Source organism: Periophthalmus magnuspinnatus, chromosome 13 (genome assembly GCF_009829125.3).
Source record: "Periophthalmus magnuspinnatus isolate fPerMag1 chromosome 13, fPerMag1.2.pri, whole genome shotgun sequence".
Taxonomy (NCBI): Eukaryota; Metazoa; Chordata; class Actinopteri; order Gobiiformes; family Gobiidae; genus Periophthalmus; species Periophthalmus magnuspinnatus.
Genome location: NC_047138.1, coordinates 12,435,039 through 12,454,626, shown reverse-complemented (window position 1 = coordinate 12,454,626; position 19,588 = coordinate 12,435,039). Strand labels below are relative to the sequence as shown.

General features: G+C 38.3%; 1 protein-coding gene across 1 annotated transcript in view; it reads right to left on the bottom strand.

Moving 5' to 3' along the window:
- Positions 1 to 3,678: 3,678 nt before the first annotated feature.
- The window catches only part of pdgfd (platelet derived growth factor d), a 98,187-nt gene continuing 82,277 nt past the window's right edge, over positions 3,679 to 19,588 (bottom strand). The window contains exons 6-7 of the mRNA XM_055226155.1: positions 15,461 to 15,678; positions 3,679 to 9,269 (exon numbers count right to left, since the gene is read on the bottom strand). Of these exons, the coding sequence (XP_055082130.1) occupies positions 9,138 to 9,269; positions 15,461 to 15,678 (350 nt within the window). The 3' untranslated portion in view covers positions 3,679 to 9,137. The remainder of the gene's footprint in view (positions 9,270 to 15,460; positions 15,679 to 19,588) is intronic.

Genomic DNA, 19,588 nt, shown 5'->3' with positions numbered 1-19,588 from the left:
TGAGTGATGCTACAGAAAAAGGTACAGCCAATAAAGAAGTGATAATGGAAGTCTATATAAGAAAAAGAAAGGAACGTGGGGTGAAAAGGAAAGCATGGAGTGGTGTTATCTTAGAATGAGGTCAGGTGGGCTTGTGGTTTCATTTAAAGGTGGAGTACCTGATTTTTCCTTAGGTCCACATGTATTTTCCTGAGGTAGAGTGGAGTTTCGGTGTTACAGTAATGCAAACAACAACTAGCATGCTAACAGCTACAGCTATAAATGCTATAACTGGATGCAGACAGAACACAGTGGTCTCATTTTGACTCTAAGAAAACAAAAAAAGAACCCAGAGACTATTTTTTGGGTTCTTTTAAGCCTAATTTGTGAAACACGGCAAGTCAGCATGAATGTAGATGTGTTGGTATGTGAGTTGTTAGTTGCTGACAACCACAGAAACAGCCTTGTGCCAATGACTGTTTCAAACAAATAGTGCATTCTCTCCCTCATTGACCTTCCCTCACTCGTCTTTATAACCCTATATTTTATCCCAATCGCAATTTTACGAATGTGCCCATTTACCTTTGTTGTCGACGAAGGCCGCATTGTCCTTTGTTAAGGCGTAGTTAGAGGCTGTTAGTGGCTGTCTACATTGATCAGAGCAGCATGTAGTCTGAAAGAAAAAAAAAAACTTATATAAAAATGTGTTTTTTAGGATACTACCACATATATTTTGAATGCTGAATGACTTAAGGGTGCAATTGTTTCATAGTACTTAAATGATACCTAGTTTATGGGGTCAAGACCTGCAGTACCAAGTTTAGATATACTTTTTCATTTATCTTTCAGTATTATTCAAAAAACTGTGCATATGGAATGTAGCTAAAACTCCGAATAACTCAAAACCTGGTGGATATTTTGAGGATTTGAACAGAGAGCATAAAAGAAAATGTGTTTATTGATTTAACTTTTTTCTTTGCTACATAATTCCATGTCCTACATCATATATTTGATGTCCTTTGTAAGTATACAAAATGTAGAAAGTAGAAAACATAAAAAAATATGTGTGATCTGAATGGTGCTGCAGCAAGACTATCCAAGTTTAACCTATTTTAAAAAAAAGAAAAACAAAATCTGTATTTGCACTTAATTTTAGGGGGCTCATATAAATCTTATCTCTAGTTGTAAAAAATGGGGTCTCGCACATAGAAATTTAAAACATACACAATGCCATAAAACTAGCCTCATATATACTGTATTTTCGGACTATAAGTCACACATTTTTGTCATAGGGTGTGACTTATACTCTATACTCTACGATGCAATTTATATGTGAAATATATGTTTTTTTCTTCAATATTATGCATTTTTTGGCTGGTACAACTGATACTGCGGAAAATACGGTACTGAGTAATCCTTATAAACAGATATTTTAACACCTTTAACACCAAACGCATTGACAAAAGTATAATCTAATAAAAAAGGTTTACTTTTTATATTGTCTGTGTAATCTCTGAGATTTTTTCACAAACGGAACAAAACAAAACTGAATTCAGGCCAGTGTACACAAGTTCCTATTCAGTGTGCTTAATTCAATTTTCTTCTGCTCTTTTATATTGTGTTGGCGCTCAAATTTGGGGGATCGTCCAATACTGTAGTCAGTTTTTCAAAAATGGGGGCTGTTCCAACTTTCTAGCTTAGATGCACTGCAATTTCAAACTTCAAACTAAAGCTGTAGCCCCTATAATAACGTAGCATCTGGCTCTACATCTCGTGTAACTGAAGCCAGACAAACAGCTCTGTGATGCTCTTTATCTGGGAGCTCATCAGTGACTCACACAAAGGATCTCCCTGGAGCCTGGTGATTGTGAAGAGCCGTAATTATGTGACCTCTCCTCACCTGATTACTAATGCATAGCTCCGCTGTTTTTGGTGGTGGCCGGTAGTTTACTCTTGGCCTACAGCTCCAAGAAGAATCGAGCTGTAATCACACCTAGGCCTGTCACGACTCTCAAGTGTGATGTATAGCTGAAGTATAGACAAACTCAGGTGTTATGATGCAGTAGGCGACTCCATTTTTACTCATTGTTCATTTTACGATGGACCAAATATTAACAGCTATAAACTCCACAATTAGAGTAAAGGATGAAATTAGCCATAAAGCAGGATCTTCCCAAAAAATCTTCTAAATGTACAATATTGTTGAAATATTTGGCCTGTCAAGACAATTACTATATCCACTTCAGTACAGATGGCAGAGGGAACAATACTTTTTGGAGGTCAGTATTTATTGTGGTACTATTTCTTTACACTAGAGGGAAAAGTTTGGTTCTTTTTTTGTACTACAATGAGATTTGAGCTGTAGTTGTGTAGGATTATCAATTTCTGATTTATTATAGAGACAAACTAACTACTTCAGTCAACGGTGTCCAAACTTTTCTCATTAAGGGCCACATATAGAAACGCAGACAAAGCTGAGGGCTGATTGAGGGCCATAGACTGGTCGCCAGTACAGTGAATACTTCAAATCTCCATTATTATTACAAGTTAGACTGAAACACTAGACCTTTATTCATGCTTACATCCTCAGTGGGAGACATTAAATATTTGATATAAGTTTGTTAAAGTGAAGTTCAGAAATGTACAGTAAAAAGTACTTTTTAAGGTAATTTGGGGCAATTCACCTGGAAGCTTGAGGGCCAAGAAAAAATGGTCTGAGGGCCGCATTTTGCCCCCAGGCCACAGTTTGGGCATGTCTGACTTAAGTGTTGCATTCTGTTTATCTGTTTATTTATTGCAGTTCACAATACGTTGTATGGTTTGGATACAATATTAACGTTTGTCGTCTATATTTACTTCAACAATATATCGCACTTTAAGATTTGTTATCAGGACAAGCCTATGAGATGCAATATCAAAATAGCTAAATGAATAGAAGTGATTTCTTCACAGCTCATATTTTATTGTAGTACAGAAAAATAACAAAGTTGCCTATTAGTTAAAGTGGCCAGACGTTCTTGTTTACCCAATACAGTCCCAGTTTTGAGCCCTGTGTGCCCTGTCCCAGCTGATTTATCCAAAACCAGTGATTTGGACCAGTTTTAAACAAGAAATATCACAGGTGTCCCTATTTTTGACCGATTTGATCCCTGCCAAAAAGAAAAAGCGGCATAAATTATAATTTGTTTAGCCAAAATACAGAAAAACGTGATTGAAATTGACCATAAAAAGGCAAAAATGCACCTACAAAAGCCTCTTGAGATTATAGATAAATATGTATCCCGCTTTCTGATTCACTGACCCACAGGTTGGCGGTGCGATCCCAGCTCCCACAGATGAATGCCTGTTGTTGTGTCCTTGGGCAAGACACTTAACCCACCTCGCCCCCACTGTCACTGTGTGTGTGAATGGGTGAGCAGAGAAGTTGAGAGTGGAGCAAGGTTGCACGCTCATTTCAAAGTTATTACCATCCACTCCAACCCGGGTGTGTCCCCATTTTTACTTTTGAAAATCTAGTCACCTTACCATTAGTAAATTATATAAATATAAAAATATAAATAAAAACAAGAAGAAGAAAACGATCAGGAATAATACCCCTCGGCAGTTACGTCCTTACTGACTGTAATTACTGTGACGGGCCTAATCAGAACGATGTCGACTACTAGCAGAGGAATAATAAAGGCATCAGAATGCAAAAGTGCGAGAAATACTTTTATCAAAACAACCAGCTGATAGTTGAACAAAAACACAACAACCATGAGAATAAATTATTAAAGGAAAGCATACAGTTTTGTCGTGAATATCTTTCTCCTGGACACAGCACAAGCAGCAAAAACGCGTTTTGATCTGACAAGCATCACAACTTTTCTGCAAAATAGCTGATCAAAGCCAACACTTTCAAAGGACTTGGAGGGGTTTGACGCTCTGCTGGATCCCGTTAAAAAGCAGGCTACAGGTTTAAATGAGCCGAAATGTATGCGGATGTAAGAAACAGAATAGTTATAAGGACAAAGGGGAGTGTCACTTTGGGGCATACAACAGTGGAATGTGCTGATAACAGTAGCAACACAGGAAGAAGGAGTAATTCAACAATATGGTGAAAAAAAATGCTTTAAAAATGGCATACGCTGACCTAGTTAAATACAGGTACAGTTATGGTTTACAAATTGTATTAATAATGATGCAGTGGTGGAGCGTGATGAAGTAAAAGCAGTAAAGTACGATACTGAAGTACTTATTTTAGGTATATTTAAATTTTACAGTGCGCACTTTTTACTTTTACGTCACTACATTTGAGAGCAGGTATCTGTACTTTCTACTCCACAACATTTTGGAGTATTTTTTAGACCTGCTGAAAAGGCTGAGGGGTTTAGTTTTAGCATGTTCATAATTTGAGCAAATAAAAGTATACAAATAAAAACGATCAATTCAGCTGTTTCTGTTGAATAAATTTCAGCGCAAATCTGTATCAAAATCACTACATTTGAAGCTTTATTAGATCTTAATATCTACGTGAAATATTTTTAAAGCGTTCTTTAATACTTTTTTCATTTTACTTTTACTTGAGGTTTTTTTTTTTTTTTTGCTCCAGTATCTGTACTTTTACAAAACTGAGTACTTCTTCCACCACTGCTGTAATTACTTTGCAATCACAAACATTTTATCATTTCTTAAACTTGGCACAACAAAACCTTTCCAGTTGATTGGTTTACATTTTACTATACACACTGATAACACATTTTAAATAGTACAGTAACACAAAGGTCATGTATTTTGCAGTACTCCTTCCATAACTTAAAGGGCCAATATTACTCTTCTCTGATCTATGTTATAATGTAGTTTCCTCATATATACAACATACCCTGAGTTGTGTCTTGTTTAATTTACACATGTTTAACACACAAACCTTGCATATTTAGGCTGAGTTCTTCTCTCAAACCAAAAACACTCTGTTCCACCTTGTGATGTCACGTGTGATGTCACATATACTGACCCACAAGTCCTACTTTTAAAAATCCGGTCACCCTACCATTAGTACAAAGAAAAGTACCTCAGACACACACTGAAATTTACCATCTCTATTGAACTGAAGGTAAACTGTAGGTGTTAAATTGAAAACTACCACTTCATGACATCACAACGTGGAACACAGCATTTTGAGCTTTGGAGATATAGACAGATGAATAATAAAGGGTTACGCAAACATGTGTGAATGAAACAAAACACATCTCCAGGAATGTTTTTGAAGAGGTAACAGCATTATAACATGGCGGAGAGCTCACAATAGTCGGTTTTGCATAATATAGGACCTTTAAAGTAAACAAATGTGTAACAAATGTCTTCATAGTGGGTTATGTTTATGATGAATATTACCATGAATTAAACTAGAAGCACGTAGTTATTGACTTACACAGACTTTTAGTTACCATGCTATATCCATCATGCAGTTACAGTACGGCAAGGCAATGTGCTACCATTTATTTTTGAATTGTTTAGAACGCACAAAATAGAAACATTAATGGAATTCTTATGCTTTTAAACATGCATTTCTTTACTGACTTGTTTGTTATAGTTCATGCACTATTGACTTTGTTCCACCCCGCCCACTTTTACCTCTAAATGCTCTTAAAACGTGCTTTCTTTGTGGTTTGTGGCACTTCCAGTTAAGCAGGAATCCCAGTCATTTCAGTGGATAATTTGGGAAAAATGTTGCCGCTTAATTGTGAAATAAATTGGTTTGTAAAGAACTTATTTGCTGTCAAGATCAGCAGCTCCATGCCAAATAATGCAACCCTAATGATGATAGCGGCGCCCACAGTAATAGTAAGTGACTATTTTGAAACTTGGTGTGTTTAAAGTATTTGTCATGACTGTGCAGTACTGGCACAGAGGCATGGGAATGTCAAAACCTGAGCTCGTCTGAAGGTGGTGTGCATCTGGTGGATAAAGCTCATAATGTATAGTACCTGCATGCACTGCCTGAAAGACTACACCGTTGCATTTCAGTGTGACCAAAGAATCATCTCTGTGTCAAAATCTCCAATCTCAAAGGTCTCTGGAACAAAAGCTTCAATTTTTCACTGTAGCTTCTGTTTTTATATAGGGGGACACATGGGGAGGTGAGGATAGAGAGAAGAAAGATGGTATGTCGTATTTCTTATTGCTGGGTCATGTGCTTGAAGATTTAAAGGGGCGGTATTGTTTCTTTCATGTAATAAGGTAACATTTGTTTTGCCTCAGTAAACTAATCCATATAAGAAATGGCACAAAATAATAATAAAAAAAAGACTGTCGTGTGCCATCTGCATCTAATTAAACCAGTTTTATCATCTGTAAACTACGAAATGCTCAGTTGGCATGCTAGTCCAATGAAATTAATCTGGTTTTTATTATTTTTCCGGAAACAGTGAAGACCATTGCAAAAGAGAGAAACATATTATGGACTGGGACGGAGCAAACATTATTGGGACAGAGGACAACAAACATCGTCGCTGGGTTAAGGAAGTAATTGAAATATGGAAACGTGACCACGGGGCTTTAAACCGGGACGAAGGGGCCTTTTTACTCTCACGCACCTGGGATACTGTCCTGCAGATGGTGCTGTCCTCCCTCCAGCGGTTGAAAGACAGCACCAAAACCTGTTTAAATCACGTGACCACTCTGAGGAAGAGCGATAGTGAGCAGTCCAAACTGTCAGGTATGAAAACAAACTAAACCCTGGTCTGGAATAAGAATCTATTAAAAACCGTGATGCGCATTAACTCGTCACTAGAAATGCTAGAAATACAGGAAGAAAGTGAGTAGTAACTTTGGACTGGTGCAAGCGAGTTCTGTTTTACATGTTTTTAAGTAACAGTGAAAATCAGGTAGGTCTGCAATGTCTTTAAGAGTAGACATAGTTGTTGTTGCAAACTCAAACTGACGCCTACATCTCTGAAAACAAAAGCAAACTCTACTTTTGAGTTTACTTTTGTGCAATTATTTGAAGTAATTTTATGTTGGAAGCAAAAATTGATGGATATGTGCTATTACTAATGCTACTTACTGGCTTCTAAAAGAACATTTTGTACTGGTTATGACTATTATCCCTGAAAATACTGGGCCTATCCACATGGAACTAAAGTGGCAGGTTTGATATCATCTTTTACTCCATGTTGTCAATTGAAATTACTTTAAACGAACAATTAAAATGCCAATCCCTGACAATAAAACACTTCAAAACATTTCTAGATTTTCAAAAACAGGGATTCTAAAACATCTTGAAGGTCTGCCCCATGCTTGTCCTCATGTATATGTTATTACTTTGCCTGGAATGTTCCACAATTAGACCTTAACTTTATCTCCATGCAGACGAGTAGGTGACACCAAGGGCCAAGTTATGGATTATTTTAGCCATAAAAACACCTGTAATGGAAAAAAAGAAAAATGCAGACAATACGTGGAGACAAACAAGAGCCCAAGCCCTCATCAGAAAAGTTACATAATGTTCCTTTCATTTTGTCCGTGTAAAATTTCTTTTCTAGCCTGAGATTCGCCCTTTGTCTCACATTTGCCTCACTGCCATGAATCGGAGTCATTACTTTAAAAAGCAGATGTAATCTTTATCCTGATGTATTTATTGCTCCCTCTTGTGTCATTTCCCACCTCTCCAGTGTGCTAGCAGAATTCCCGTTAGCCTGGAATGCCTGGAACGCTAAGAGCCCTAAGCGGAGAGGCACGGCGGTCTTATCTGACATGTGCTTTGATGTATTAGAGAGTGAGAGAGGAGCTGGCCAAAAACTAACACAGGAGCCGAGAGACGAAAGGTGGAGACGGGAAGAGAGAGTGCACCGGGACAGACTGGTCTTTCCTCCATTTTTGTTTTGTCCACATTCCAAAGTCTGTGTGAGTCCTTTTTAAATGGTGTCAATGTAAAGACCATAGACTTGTATTATCAAAGGTGCTGTACCTGATTTTTAGAGTCTTAAAAATGTGAAAAACAGAACTTGTCATTCATTTTAAACAAGTTGCAGGGGTTCAAAGTTATTCCTCACTTTTCTTATGCATAATGAGCATCCTAATTATTCACTATGATGAGTTTATAAGCGCTTTTAATGACTTTCAGAAGCAGAGCAGAGTTTTGCTGTCATGGTAATGCTAACAACTAGCATGCTAGTTGTATACACTTCCTGATCACTGCAGAATAAAATGCTTTACAATTAGATGCAGACAGTCTACAGCGGACATATTTTGACCTCAAGAGCTGCTTATAGTTCAGTCACACGGGAGGAGCATGGAGTAGAGACGCTGCTCCTCCACGTCAAGAGGAGCCAGCTGAGGTGTCTCGGGCATCTGTTTAGGATGCCTCCAGGACGCCTACCTAGGGAGGTGTTCTGGGCATGTCCCACTGGGAGGAGGCCCCAGGGAAGACGGTGGACATGCTGGAAGGACTATGTCTCTTGGCTGGCCTGGGAACGCCTTGGGGTCCCACCGGAGGAGCAGGAAGAGTCTGGGAGTCCCTGCTTAGACTGCTGTCCAACTCCGGATAAGCGGAAGAAAATGAATAGATGGATAGAGCTGCTTATACAATATATTTGAGCAAAATTTGTCTTGCCCCAGTACAAATACAGGGACAAAATTGTCTTGTTGCCTACCTCTTATGCCTTTTCCGTTTTGACCCAGACTCAACAAATACTTTTAATTGCATTTAAAACTATATATTTTTCTTTGCCATTCAAGAACGAGTTGCTGATGTATAGATAATGATTTTTTGCTGCTTTTTAAATTTTGGTCAACCTTTTTCAAATGTAAAAATAAAATGGATTGGAAAGAAGTAGAAGCAGAGCAGGAGTTAGTAGTGTTGAATATGTTAGGGTTGATATCCAGGCAGATAAGCAATAATTGGAATCAGAAAAACAGGACAACAGGAGATGTTACATGTTTTGGAGACCAGATTGAGATGGTTTGGAGATGTAACGGACACATGGACAGAATAATGTTGAAATGATTTGAATCAGTAAAAAGTTGACGATGAGTTGATGCCAAAACAACATGGCTATAGCTTAAAAGTTGTGGTTTGTTAGAAATCCTCTTGGTCTTCTTGTAGCGTCTGGTTTGCTTGTTATACTGCTGTTCCATAGTCTGTAGTATTATACATGAGGAGGGGTGTGAACAGTTCGTCAGCGGGGCGGCTGATATGGACATGAGCACTCGCACTGTTCGTGATGTGTGAGGAAGATCTCTCCGATGACCCAGCGCACCTTTGACCGGTGATGGCGCTGGGAGGACATGTCTGGGGAGTATTTCAGCACCTGCAAAACACATCAGGAATCCGTTTAAATACAGTAAGGGGTGGGCAATATGACAAAATATGTAGCACACTTTTGTTCCTCATGTTGATTTGTCTTGATTTGATTATACTTGCTGCTGTCTAGGCATCTCAACATTAACTGGTTTTCCTATCACCGCAAATATTTATGGTTACACTAGGTTAATCATGGGAGCTTTTGAATTTGAGGTATACCACAAAAACGTCTCTCAAGGCTGTGTGTGCCCGTGTGTGTATGTGGAGCCCAGCCATGCATTTTTCATCGTCTGTAAACCAGGAAAGAACTTCTGTATAGAGTTAAACACATTTTGGGCCACCTGTTGTGCCTAAACTTCATTAAAACAGTTGTTGTAGTGGTTTTTAAGTCATCGTATATTGCCTGAGTTGCTCTCGATTAGGAGGAATGGGGCCTTCACTGAGAGCATGCTGACACACACACACACACACACACACACCCACACACACACATGCATCGCACACACTGAGGAGTAGACGCATATGAGACTGCAGTGATACAGAGGAAAGATGAACAGGATATTACCTTCACTTTAGCGTTGTGGTTTGTTTTGCCGTGTTGTTGTTAGCAAAGAGAAAAAAGTGAATGTGCTAACTTCAGACACAACTTTTTTGAGCCCAATAATTACAAATGACAAGTAAATCCATTTCAGAAGCTATATATTTCCTTATTTTGCCTTGTTTTTAAGTTTAATAAACAATACAATACAATAATCCAGTGTACATCATAAGGAGGCTTAATATTTGAATGTAATTATAAGCTCAACTATCAGCATCTGGGTCTTTTTTCTTTCTTTTTTATATAATAATTGTATATTATTATGATAATCGTTAGTAATCGCAATATTTTTCCTTACAATAATTGTAGCTAAAAAAAAAATTGATATTATGACATAACTACTACTGTCCCAAAACAAATAAAAATGGCTTTCTATATTATAACTTCCTTATTGAACCCTGCAGATGTGTTATGGCCACAAGACAATAACTTGAGGCAACGAGGTACTATGAAGAGAATAATATCTCGTGGGAATGAGGTAATTATCTCACGTGCATGACTTACTAACAAACAGCTTATCCTGTTATTATTGATCAGTTTAAACTTAAACATGGTTGTGCAACACATTATTGGTAACATTTGAGCCCAGGTGCTGAGTGGGATCCCTTGGGCTGTGATTAAAAAGACCCACTTTTATATCATTAATGATTAGAAATAACTGAATCTCAATCTCCATTCAGATTTGACTGATTACACATTACATGGCTACAAAATGGTTCTAAAACTCCATTACAATTCATTTATCCATTGTGTCTAATTAAGTGTGTTTCCGCTAAGCAATATAATACAAAATCTAATTGTGACCCAATGAGCTGGATAAAATGTGTCATATTTCTTCTAGGCTTGGTGATTTTAACCTATCGCTGTGAGGTGTGTACTCTCTGAAGAAGTAGGTACCTCTTAAAAAGACTAAGAAATGTGCATTGTAATCTCTAATATTGTTTATTGACTGAAGTTGTATTTTACCTGGATGTGTTGTTTTGAGCATTTTTAAATGTCTTTCTTTCTATCCTGTTCTTGCATATTCATTTATGAGGGGTATTACACTTCTACGGGGTATTACTTGCTAACACATACGATATCACCATGTCACCTTTTGTTTTGCTGTATTCGTATTAAAATATTTAATACGCTTTGTTTTTGCCTCTTGCCTTTTGCCTTCTTGCTCTCTTTGCGTTAAGTCACCCCCCCTTTCAGAGAGCTATCACATTGCAATCAACATGCTACTGAACCTACTACATATTGCAACAGGTTTGTGAAGTTGTAGTGCATTGTTTTAAAAAACTGTACTGTGAGAGCATGGGTGAAGTATTTTTGTGGGTTGAGCATTGTATAGGATTGTACTGCTAATGTGCTAAGCTTCAGAAAGTTATTTTGCATAATACCCCTATTTAACTACTGTGAGATGCTGCCTTAAGTCGATTCTGTCACTCTGCTGTAACCACGGGGATGTCTGTGATCTCTGCATATTCAGATATTTAAACAATTACATTAAGAAATAACATAATAGGAACATAAAAATGCATGGAAACCCACAGGGGAGGATATGCAGATTTAACAATAAGCCCACCGCATTCCCCCAACATGCACCATTCATCAATATCCGAACTTTGAGTCACTTTTGTGCAAATACAGGTTTTCGCAAATGGCTTACATGAGTACAAATTGTTATAAAATTGATGTAGTGAACTCTTTTTCCTCCTTACTGCACATGATTTATGAGCGAGGAGAGCCCCAGCACCGGAACAATACTGTGCCAAAAATCGCGCTCTCTTAGAAGTTTTTTTCCGTTTTCAGTTACCTTTATTTATACAGGGAGAGCCCTATGAGAGTACCAGACTCTTTTTTATGAGCGCCCCATTAAAATACACAACAATCCAAACAAAAATACACAAAACAAATAAGTACATATGTCCATTTAAAACGTTAAAAACAGAGGCAGGTGTGACATTAAATGTTTATCACCAGATTGTTAAAATCTGGTGTAGCCAGTTTTTCATTTCCTTTAAATGTATTCCATTATGAGAAGCAAAATAACCAAAAGCATTTTTTCCCATTTTGGTTCTTGTGGGGCTAGTTTTTAGACATAGACAATCATGAGATCCTGCATTAAAAGTTCCCTTATCAAAGTTCAACAAGCTTGTCAGAGATTCATGCAGTCTGTCAAGTAGTCTCTTATAAATACATACGTTGTGCTTTTCTGACAGACAGATAGTGATGGTCAACCTACTCTGTGTGTATATTATAAAGTTGCTTGAACAATTTCTTTTCTGTAATTCAATGAGATACAACATTTGTTTCTATAGTAAAATGATCATTTTGATTTAAAACTGAAATGAAATTAATGTATTTTAAATTATACATTTTCATCAAGCCAAAATAAGATATTCTTCTATCAATATTTCTTTCAATCAATGTATCATTTAGTGTCTGAAAATTTGTATCATGCACATCACTTAAATGTCCATTCAATGATAATTTAAGATTGTTGGGGGAATTTTGGATTTCATTAAAACCTCACAGTTTTAAAATCACCTGATCAGCATTCCATTAATATATTGGTGGGCCCAAAATAGAGCCTTGGGGCTCTCTTTTGTTTAAAGTAAAAAATCATCAGCCACTACTGCCTGCGTTTTTAGAATTAGCAATTATTTTTGTCAGACATGCTTGTTGACATGGGAATTACTCAGATTGTGTTGTCGTAATGGAGTGAGTGTCACTGTGATGTCCTGTGAGGATCTAGGACAGGATGGTAAGTCCTTGTGACTTGATAAACATGGAAACTCATTCAGGCCAAGAATGTTAAATCTATATGACAGCTCCAATGGCTGCTTCTGATTAGGACTTGCATGATGATGTGAGCGCTTTCCCTTTTGTTTACTATTTGTAACAAGGGACCAGTTGTGTGAGGGAGTAGACAAATTGGAGCGTTTGGTTTGGCTGCACCATAACAACCCCATGTATCATGCTCAACACGGGCAGAGGTTGGATGACTGCATCCCACATCAGCAGCAGTGGAATTTACAGTGGGAACAGCTACGGTCGGATCTAATTCCTTCATCATGTTGATGGACATGGATTTAGATTTTTCTACTGACCAATGAGTCAAGGACCTGCTCACAAGACCAGCTCTGGGTTTGCTCAATAAGGAGATGTGATTTTCTAGTTTTGTCATTCTTGCTTCCAAGAGTAGACAGCTGCCACAGTGCGTCAAGCCGGCGAGCAACGCCATACTTTGCACTAGACCCAAAGAAAAGAGTTCCAACACCCAAACGCGTGGAGCACTTTAAACCCTACAGCTGTCAGGCTGTCACATACTACTTCATGCATTTCCAGCATAAACGCCCCCATTTGCACACACACTCAAATACACGAGGCGGAATTACTATCCAAATCCCACTTTTGTTTCCATTCCCATTGTATGACTTCTTAACAGGCAGCGCAACACAAGAGCTGATTTTTAATATTGAAGCCGTGCTAGAACAAAACGCATTGAGATACCAGAAAGCAGGACAAAGCAGTGAATGACAGGCTTAAAATGGCGTTGTGTAAAAGGATAAATTGAAAATGGGAATTGGGATGGGATTGATGGATAGATAGGAAAGAGTGGTGGAATTTTGGGAATACTAGATGGCGTAGAAACCAGTGGAGGACAGAAAAGAGAGAGACAGAGGGAGGCTATAGCTTGCCAGTGGTGCATTGCTGCTTCATTGTGAATGCAGGGGCTAGCTCTTGCACGGCCAATTTCTCCCCACTCCCCTCTGCTCCCTAACTGACTGTCACAAGCCATCTCCGAGTTCATGTCGGGCCAATGCAGCGCTGTCAGACTGGAATCATTTAAGGGGCTATACATTGGGACCGACAAAGTTTTTCCATTTTATAGTTTTGATTTCTACTTTCATATTGGAGTCTGTGGTAGAAGTGGGATGAATACCAAAAAATTGAGAATATGTTGTTTTGGAGATGGGAGTGAACGATATGCCCAAAAAATGAAATCAAGATTTTCCAGAGCCTAGATCACAATTTCCATTTTTTCATGATACACAAAGTAGCTCTATTTGAGCATATAGCTGCACTAAACAGAAAGCAGATGTGAAGGGAAGATATCAAAGTAACTTCACAGGGATCACATTTCAAAATTTGGTGCCTAGCCTTATTTGGAGATATGCACAATAACTAGAGAGGAGAGCAAGTGCGGAGAGGGGTAGTGTCTGGAGGTGTAAGGTACAGGTATCTACATATCAAACTCCGCCCGCACATCCAGGTGGTTATAATCAGAAACACCTGGCTGTAATCAGGGCAGTCCTGTGTGATGTTAGTTAGTACTTTAAATAGCAGTGACCTACCTAGTTTGCACTAAAATTGCCAAAAAAGAATTAGGAACAGTAGACAATTTTAATGATTGATATTATTGGTTTAGTGTTCTGTTAGAAATGGTGAAATTTAAAAATACAAGCATGCACTCAGTAGTGGTGAACTGCTATTGTAGCCACAGCTGCATTGGGGCAGACTGACAGAAGCAAGGCTGCCAATCTGCATCAACAGCCCCTCCAACCAACACCATCACCATCACTCACACACACATCGCTTTCATACTGAGCACAACATCTTGCCTGTGGACACAATGACCCACTGTTGCAACAGGTATTCCCAGCAGTCTCCCATCTAAGCACTAACCAGACCTGGCCTTGCTTAGCTTCAGAGATCAGACGACAGCAGGCTTTGACAAGCTGGTTCTGTGGTATGGTTTTTGTACATTTATGACGTATTTGATCAATTACCAGTGATATAACAGTGGCACAATAGTATACAAGCTTCAGTTGTGGTAAAATTCCATTATGTTGGGCCATGAAGCCCACTTGAGAAAGAGGGCACATTCTATGTTTTATTATCCGTGAAACACTGCTCTATGCCTTCTAAACTCTCTCCTAACTCTTGTCAGTTTTCTTCTGGCTTCATAAACTCAGAAGACGGATACCTCGGCCAAAAAGCCTTTTGACATTTTATATGGGCCACAAAATATATGGCATGAGCCTTCCCCTATTGTCTCTGTCCTGGCACTTAAAGTTAGAGTAAGGAGTTTTAGAGGGATCACTCGGACAACAGTATAAAGACATAATAGACATGATATTCTGCTTAAGTCAAATGGTCAATTAGTGTCAATTTCAGGGCCCATTTTAGCTTCTTCTAGGCCCTGTGAGAGTTTCTTCTTAGAGTGCCCTTAGTTTACTAAAATCTACTTTGAGGTATTCAATTATTTTTGGGAAAAGGGACACATTATTTACTCCGAGGACATGATGCATTACATTCTGATGCTGTAAAAACATCTCTTTCATGGTATTTCTTGGACACCGGAATTGATGCTCTCATGATTACACAGGCAAGCACAATGATCACAAAGGGAAGCACCAAATTTAAGACTAAATTTACTTGATTTATTTATAAAACGTTAATGAAGCAAAATACAACTCTTGGTATGTATTTGATAATGGGGCAACAATATAACATGTTTGCAAAAAATTATCATTGTCTAGTGTCAGTTTAAGCAATGATTAGTATCTGGATTTTGGATTTTTTTGACCACCCAGAATGATACTCACCTCGTGCAGTTTTTGCGTGGACTTAGAAGGCTGGCAGGTACATCCGCTGTTCCAGTAATCCGTGCCACATGCGCAGTTCCCTCCGCAGCGTTTGACCAGCAGACAACGAGGGAAGAACACAGCACTGGTGACCCTCAACTCCTCCCGAAGATTCACCGAAAAGTTCCGAGGTGTGCAACTGTAGCGTTTAACATCATCGTAGAGCCGGTTCAGATCAACTTTAGATGGAGGAGAGAGAGAAGGAAAAAGAAAAGGATTAATCATTTTGCACAACCCTCTAAAAATATGCTCTATTGAGATTCGGGCATGGGACAATTTGCATAGTTATTACTTTGGGCAATTCTTCTGTCTGTCAGCAGAAATTGGTGGCATATGCAGGAGCCCAAATCGTTTAAGTGAAGAGGGAGAAACGAATTGTGCAAAGTGGCTCCGATTCAAACCAAAAATATCTGTCATATTGATTGACTAAATGACAAAAATGTGGGGAGACTATTGTTAGGCAACGATTGATGTGAGATGGTTGGATAAGTGCGAGAGGAAAGATGATACTGAGACTCAGAAGTGCACAAAAGGATAGAAAGGATGCAGAATTGATTGAATATTGACTAAAGTGGCTAATGCTATTCTCTACGGAGGAAACCGCATCTCCCATTGGTGCACTTAGTCTCTTAAATATGACTCACAGACAGGTTTTTTTCAAATAATTTCACAAGCATTAAGGAGGATTAAGACATAAATGAAATAAATGCCAGCTTTGTTGACTACGATGACACACTCTATCAAATAGTATGTCCCCAAAGTATTTTAATTGGCTTTGAGTATGCTTCAAAGAAATAAATCAATTCATACAAGGAACTGGAAAGGAAAATGTGATTGCGAATACAGAATTGTGTACCTACATTTTCTATCTTTAAAAAATCCCAAAGTTTATTTTTAAAAATTTTGCAGTAGGACAGAGTTATTCCTCACTTTCATAGTACAATCCTAGCAACCCAATTATTCACTGCCAAGACTTTTTAAGCATTTTTGCATCATTCAAAAGGCGCTACTTTCTGGTTCATGAAGGATAAAATCGTGCAGACAGTAAGCAGAAGTCTTATTTTGACCCTAAGAGCCACTATTACAACATACTCATACTGTACTTTTGAAACGACCCCAGATTCAGAGCACAGATTCAAGCAAATGTACTTTTACTGTGCATGATGTAATAATATATGTTACGTTCAATGTTTCTCTTCACCGTAATGACACGTACAGAGTCACCCAAATAATTTCGTACCTTCTAATCTTGACTTGCTGCTTCTAAACTAGCTTGTGTTTAGACTTAGACCAGGGGTGTATAAACTATTGGCCCTCAGGACTTCTGCTGAACCGGCCAAATTGATCAAAAGCAGTACTTTTAACAGCAAATTAAACTGTTTCTACCACTATATCCTCAAACATCACATTGCATTGTGATAGAGACCTAAAATGAATATGTTTCAAGGCTTATTAATACACAGCGGCTATGTCAACACTGTGTTTAAAGCAGCGCACTGCATCGATCACCGGTTTGTGGCCCTCTGCTTTGAACATGTTTTGAGCTGTGGCCCTCGATAAAAAAACATTTGGGCACCTCTGACCTAGACACTTATTTGTAAAATTTTAGGGAAATTAAAAGTATTTGTCATTAAAGTTGTGGAGATATTGGAAATGGTTTAAGCCTGTCATAATAAATACTATATTGACTTACCTTTCAATACCGGACAGACGGGACAATCATTTTTCGAGGTCAGTATTTATTATGTGGACTTTTTCTGTGCAATTTTAGGTTTTTTCTGTTTTGTGATGAGATTTGAGCTAGAGAAGGTCAAATTATGAGCTTCTATGGCTCATTATAGAGGCAAAATAACTTTCTAAGTGTTGCATTCTGCTTTTTATCTACTGCATCAGTATTCTCCATTTAGGCTGTGTTTGAATATCCACACAAGGCCCTAAACCCACACTCACGACACAGCCCTGCGCTCTTTAGCAGACCCTATAGTGCACTAATTCGTGACACGCAGCTCACTACTTTGGGTCACGTTACTCTGGTGTCTGGGTGAAAAAAGTCTCAAGGCTAAACTCTGATAAAACTTGATTTCTGTCATAAATAATGATCAAATTGGACTGGCACGCAAGTATTTACCAACTTCTTTTGAAGGTGCATTCAAAAGTATTGTCCAAATTACCAACCGGTCATTCGGACAGAACTAAAAATGGCGTGACCCCTAAATAGTGCCCAAAGTAGGAAATAGTGTGGAGATTTTGACATAGCCCTAGAGATACTTTTTGGGGATAATCTGCTTCATGTTTTGGTTTAAATATATCTTTTATGATCTATATTTACTTCAGAAATATATCGGATTTAAAAAAATTGTCATCATGACAGGCCTAGAAATGGTACACGTAAAAGGGATGTTCATAAAGACAGGGACATTTTGTGGTTGCAGGAGCTATGGGGATGCACTTAACATGTTCATTTAGAGTCTTATATGGAGCGCACCCCCTCCATCTACCATGTTTGCTTCGCTGTTTTACACTAGATCAAGTGTAGTTAGCCCCTGTAGTGATTTACGGAAACTAAAATGAAATTCTTTGTTTATTGTAGCCTAATTTTGAAAACTCTTTGGGGCCCTAAGGAGGAGTATTAACTATTCTGGTGGAGTCTAGGGCCCCCTTAAGCCCCCCCTCTGACACCGCCCCTGAGCAAACACATTATAAAATCACTGAATAAAAATATATTACTTGATTAAATTCATTTGAAATCCTGTCTGCACAAATGAATCATGAGTGGCCCATATGTCCCTTATTCAAATGGGTAAATGGTAGCGTATTGTGGCCATATTATACCTAAAATTGCCATAATTTGGAGTGAGAATACAAAATGAAATCACAGGCTAAAAGCAGAGGACACAAGAGGACCAATCAGGACTAATCATGACACTGCGTCCGTACCATGGGTGCAGATTACCACCGACCTGTGGGAACTTTGTCCTATTGATTTAGACTCCTTCCAATCATCCTCATACAGGGAGCTCTACTGGGGACAGGGTTTGGGATATGTGGCCCACTGGATTCAATTAGGAAGAGGAGAAATCAAAGAAATTAAACGAAAACATGCAAATGAAATCAAATAGAAACGAGAGAAATGCAGATGTTATAAACTCCTTCTCCGTATTATGCATAAAATCTGCTGAACCCTGAAGCTGAGGCCTCTACAAACATGTTCCAAATGCATGGGATTCTTGGATTAGTTAAGCAATTCACATTTTTTATGTTTGAAATGTGACTTGGTTATAAATCGTAGTCTTATTTTTGAAAGAATTTGTTGTTTTTGAGTTTGACTAATAATCCTGGATCCTTTTTTTGTGTTGAGTGTGTTATTGGACTGCAGTTTTTGGTTCGTGTGCCAGGTAAGGTTAATATACACAATGAATTTCAGGAAAAAGGTTAACAGTAAAAACCTTTTAGTATGACTTGATTGGCTTAACTTTTAAATGGCATCTTTAAAATGGGATTAAACTCCGCCCACAACCACATTTCAAATCGAGCTGCTGAACTGGGCAGTTCTTGGAGGACTAAATGGAGCTATAGAGAACAGTGTGATTGTTCTAATGGGTATCCACACTTCAAACTCCGCCCCTGCAGTCAGGTGTTTGGAACTGAAAGCACCTGGCTGTAATCAGAGCAGTCCTGAGTGATGTCACATAGTACTTGCAAGTTCAATGGCTACTGGAGGCAGGTCCAAATTGACCTAGTTTGCGCAAAAATTGTCAAAGAAGGACTGGGGACAGTAGTAGCAATGAAAACACAAAATATGTAATAGTGTATTAGTTAAAAAATAGTGTTTAGTTAATTAATACCCAATCCTGCAGTTATTTCTGGGTCCAATTCCTGTATTTGTGCAGCTCTACATTCTCTTTTCAGTCATATTTTTGAAAAAGAGAGCCAAGTCCACACATCCCCAAAAGCATTCACACATCGAAGTAAACGACAATTTGGACAATTACGTTTGAAACATTAAAGATCATTAACACCTTTAGCCCGCACCTCTTCATGTGTTCATAATGCAGCGTTTAATTAATGAAGGGTGTAAAAGGGGCTGAC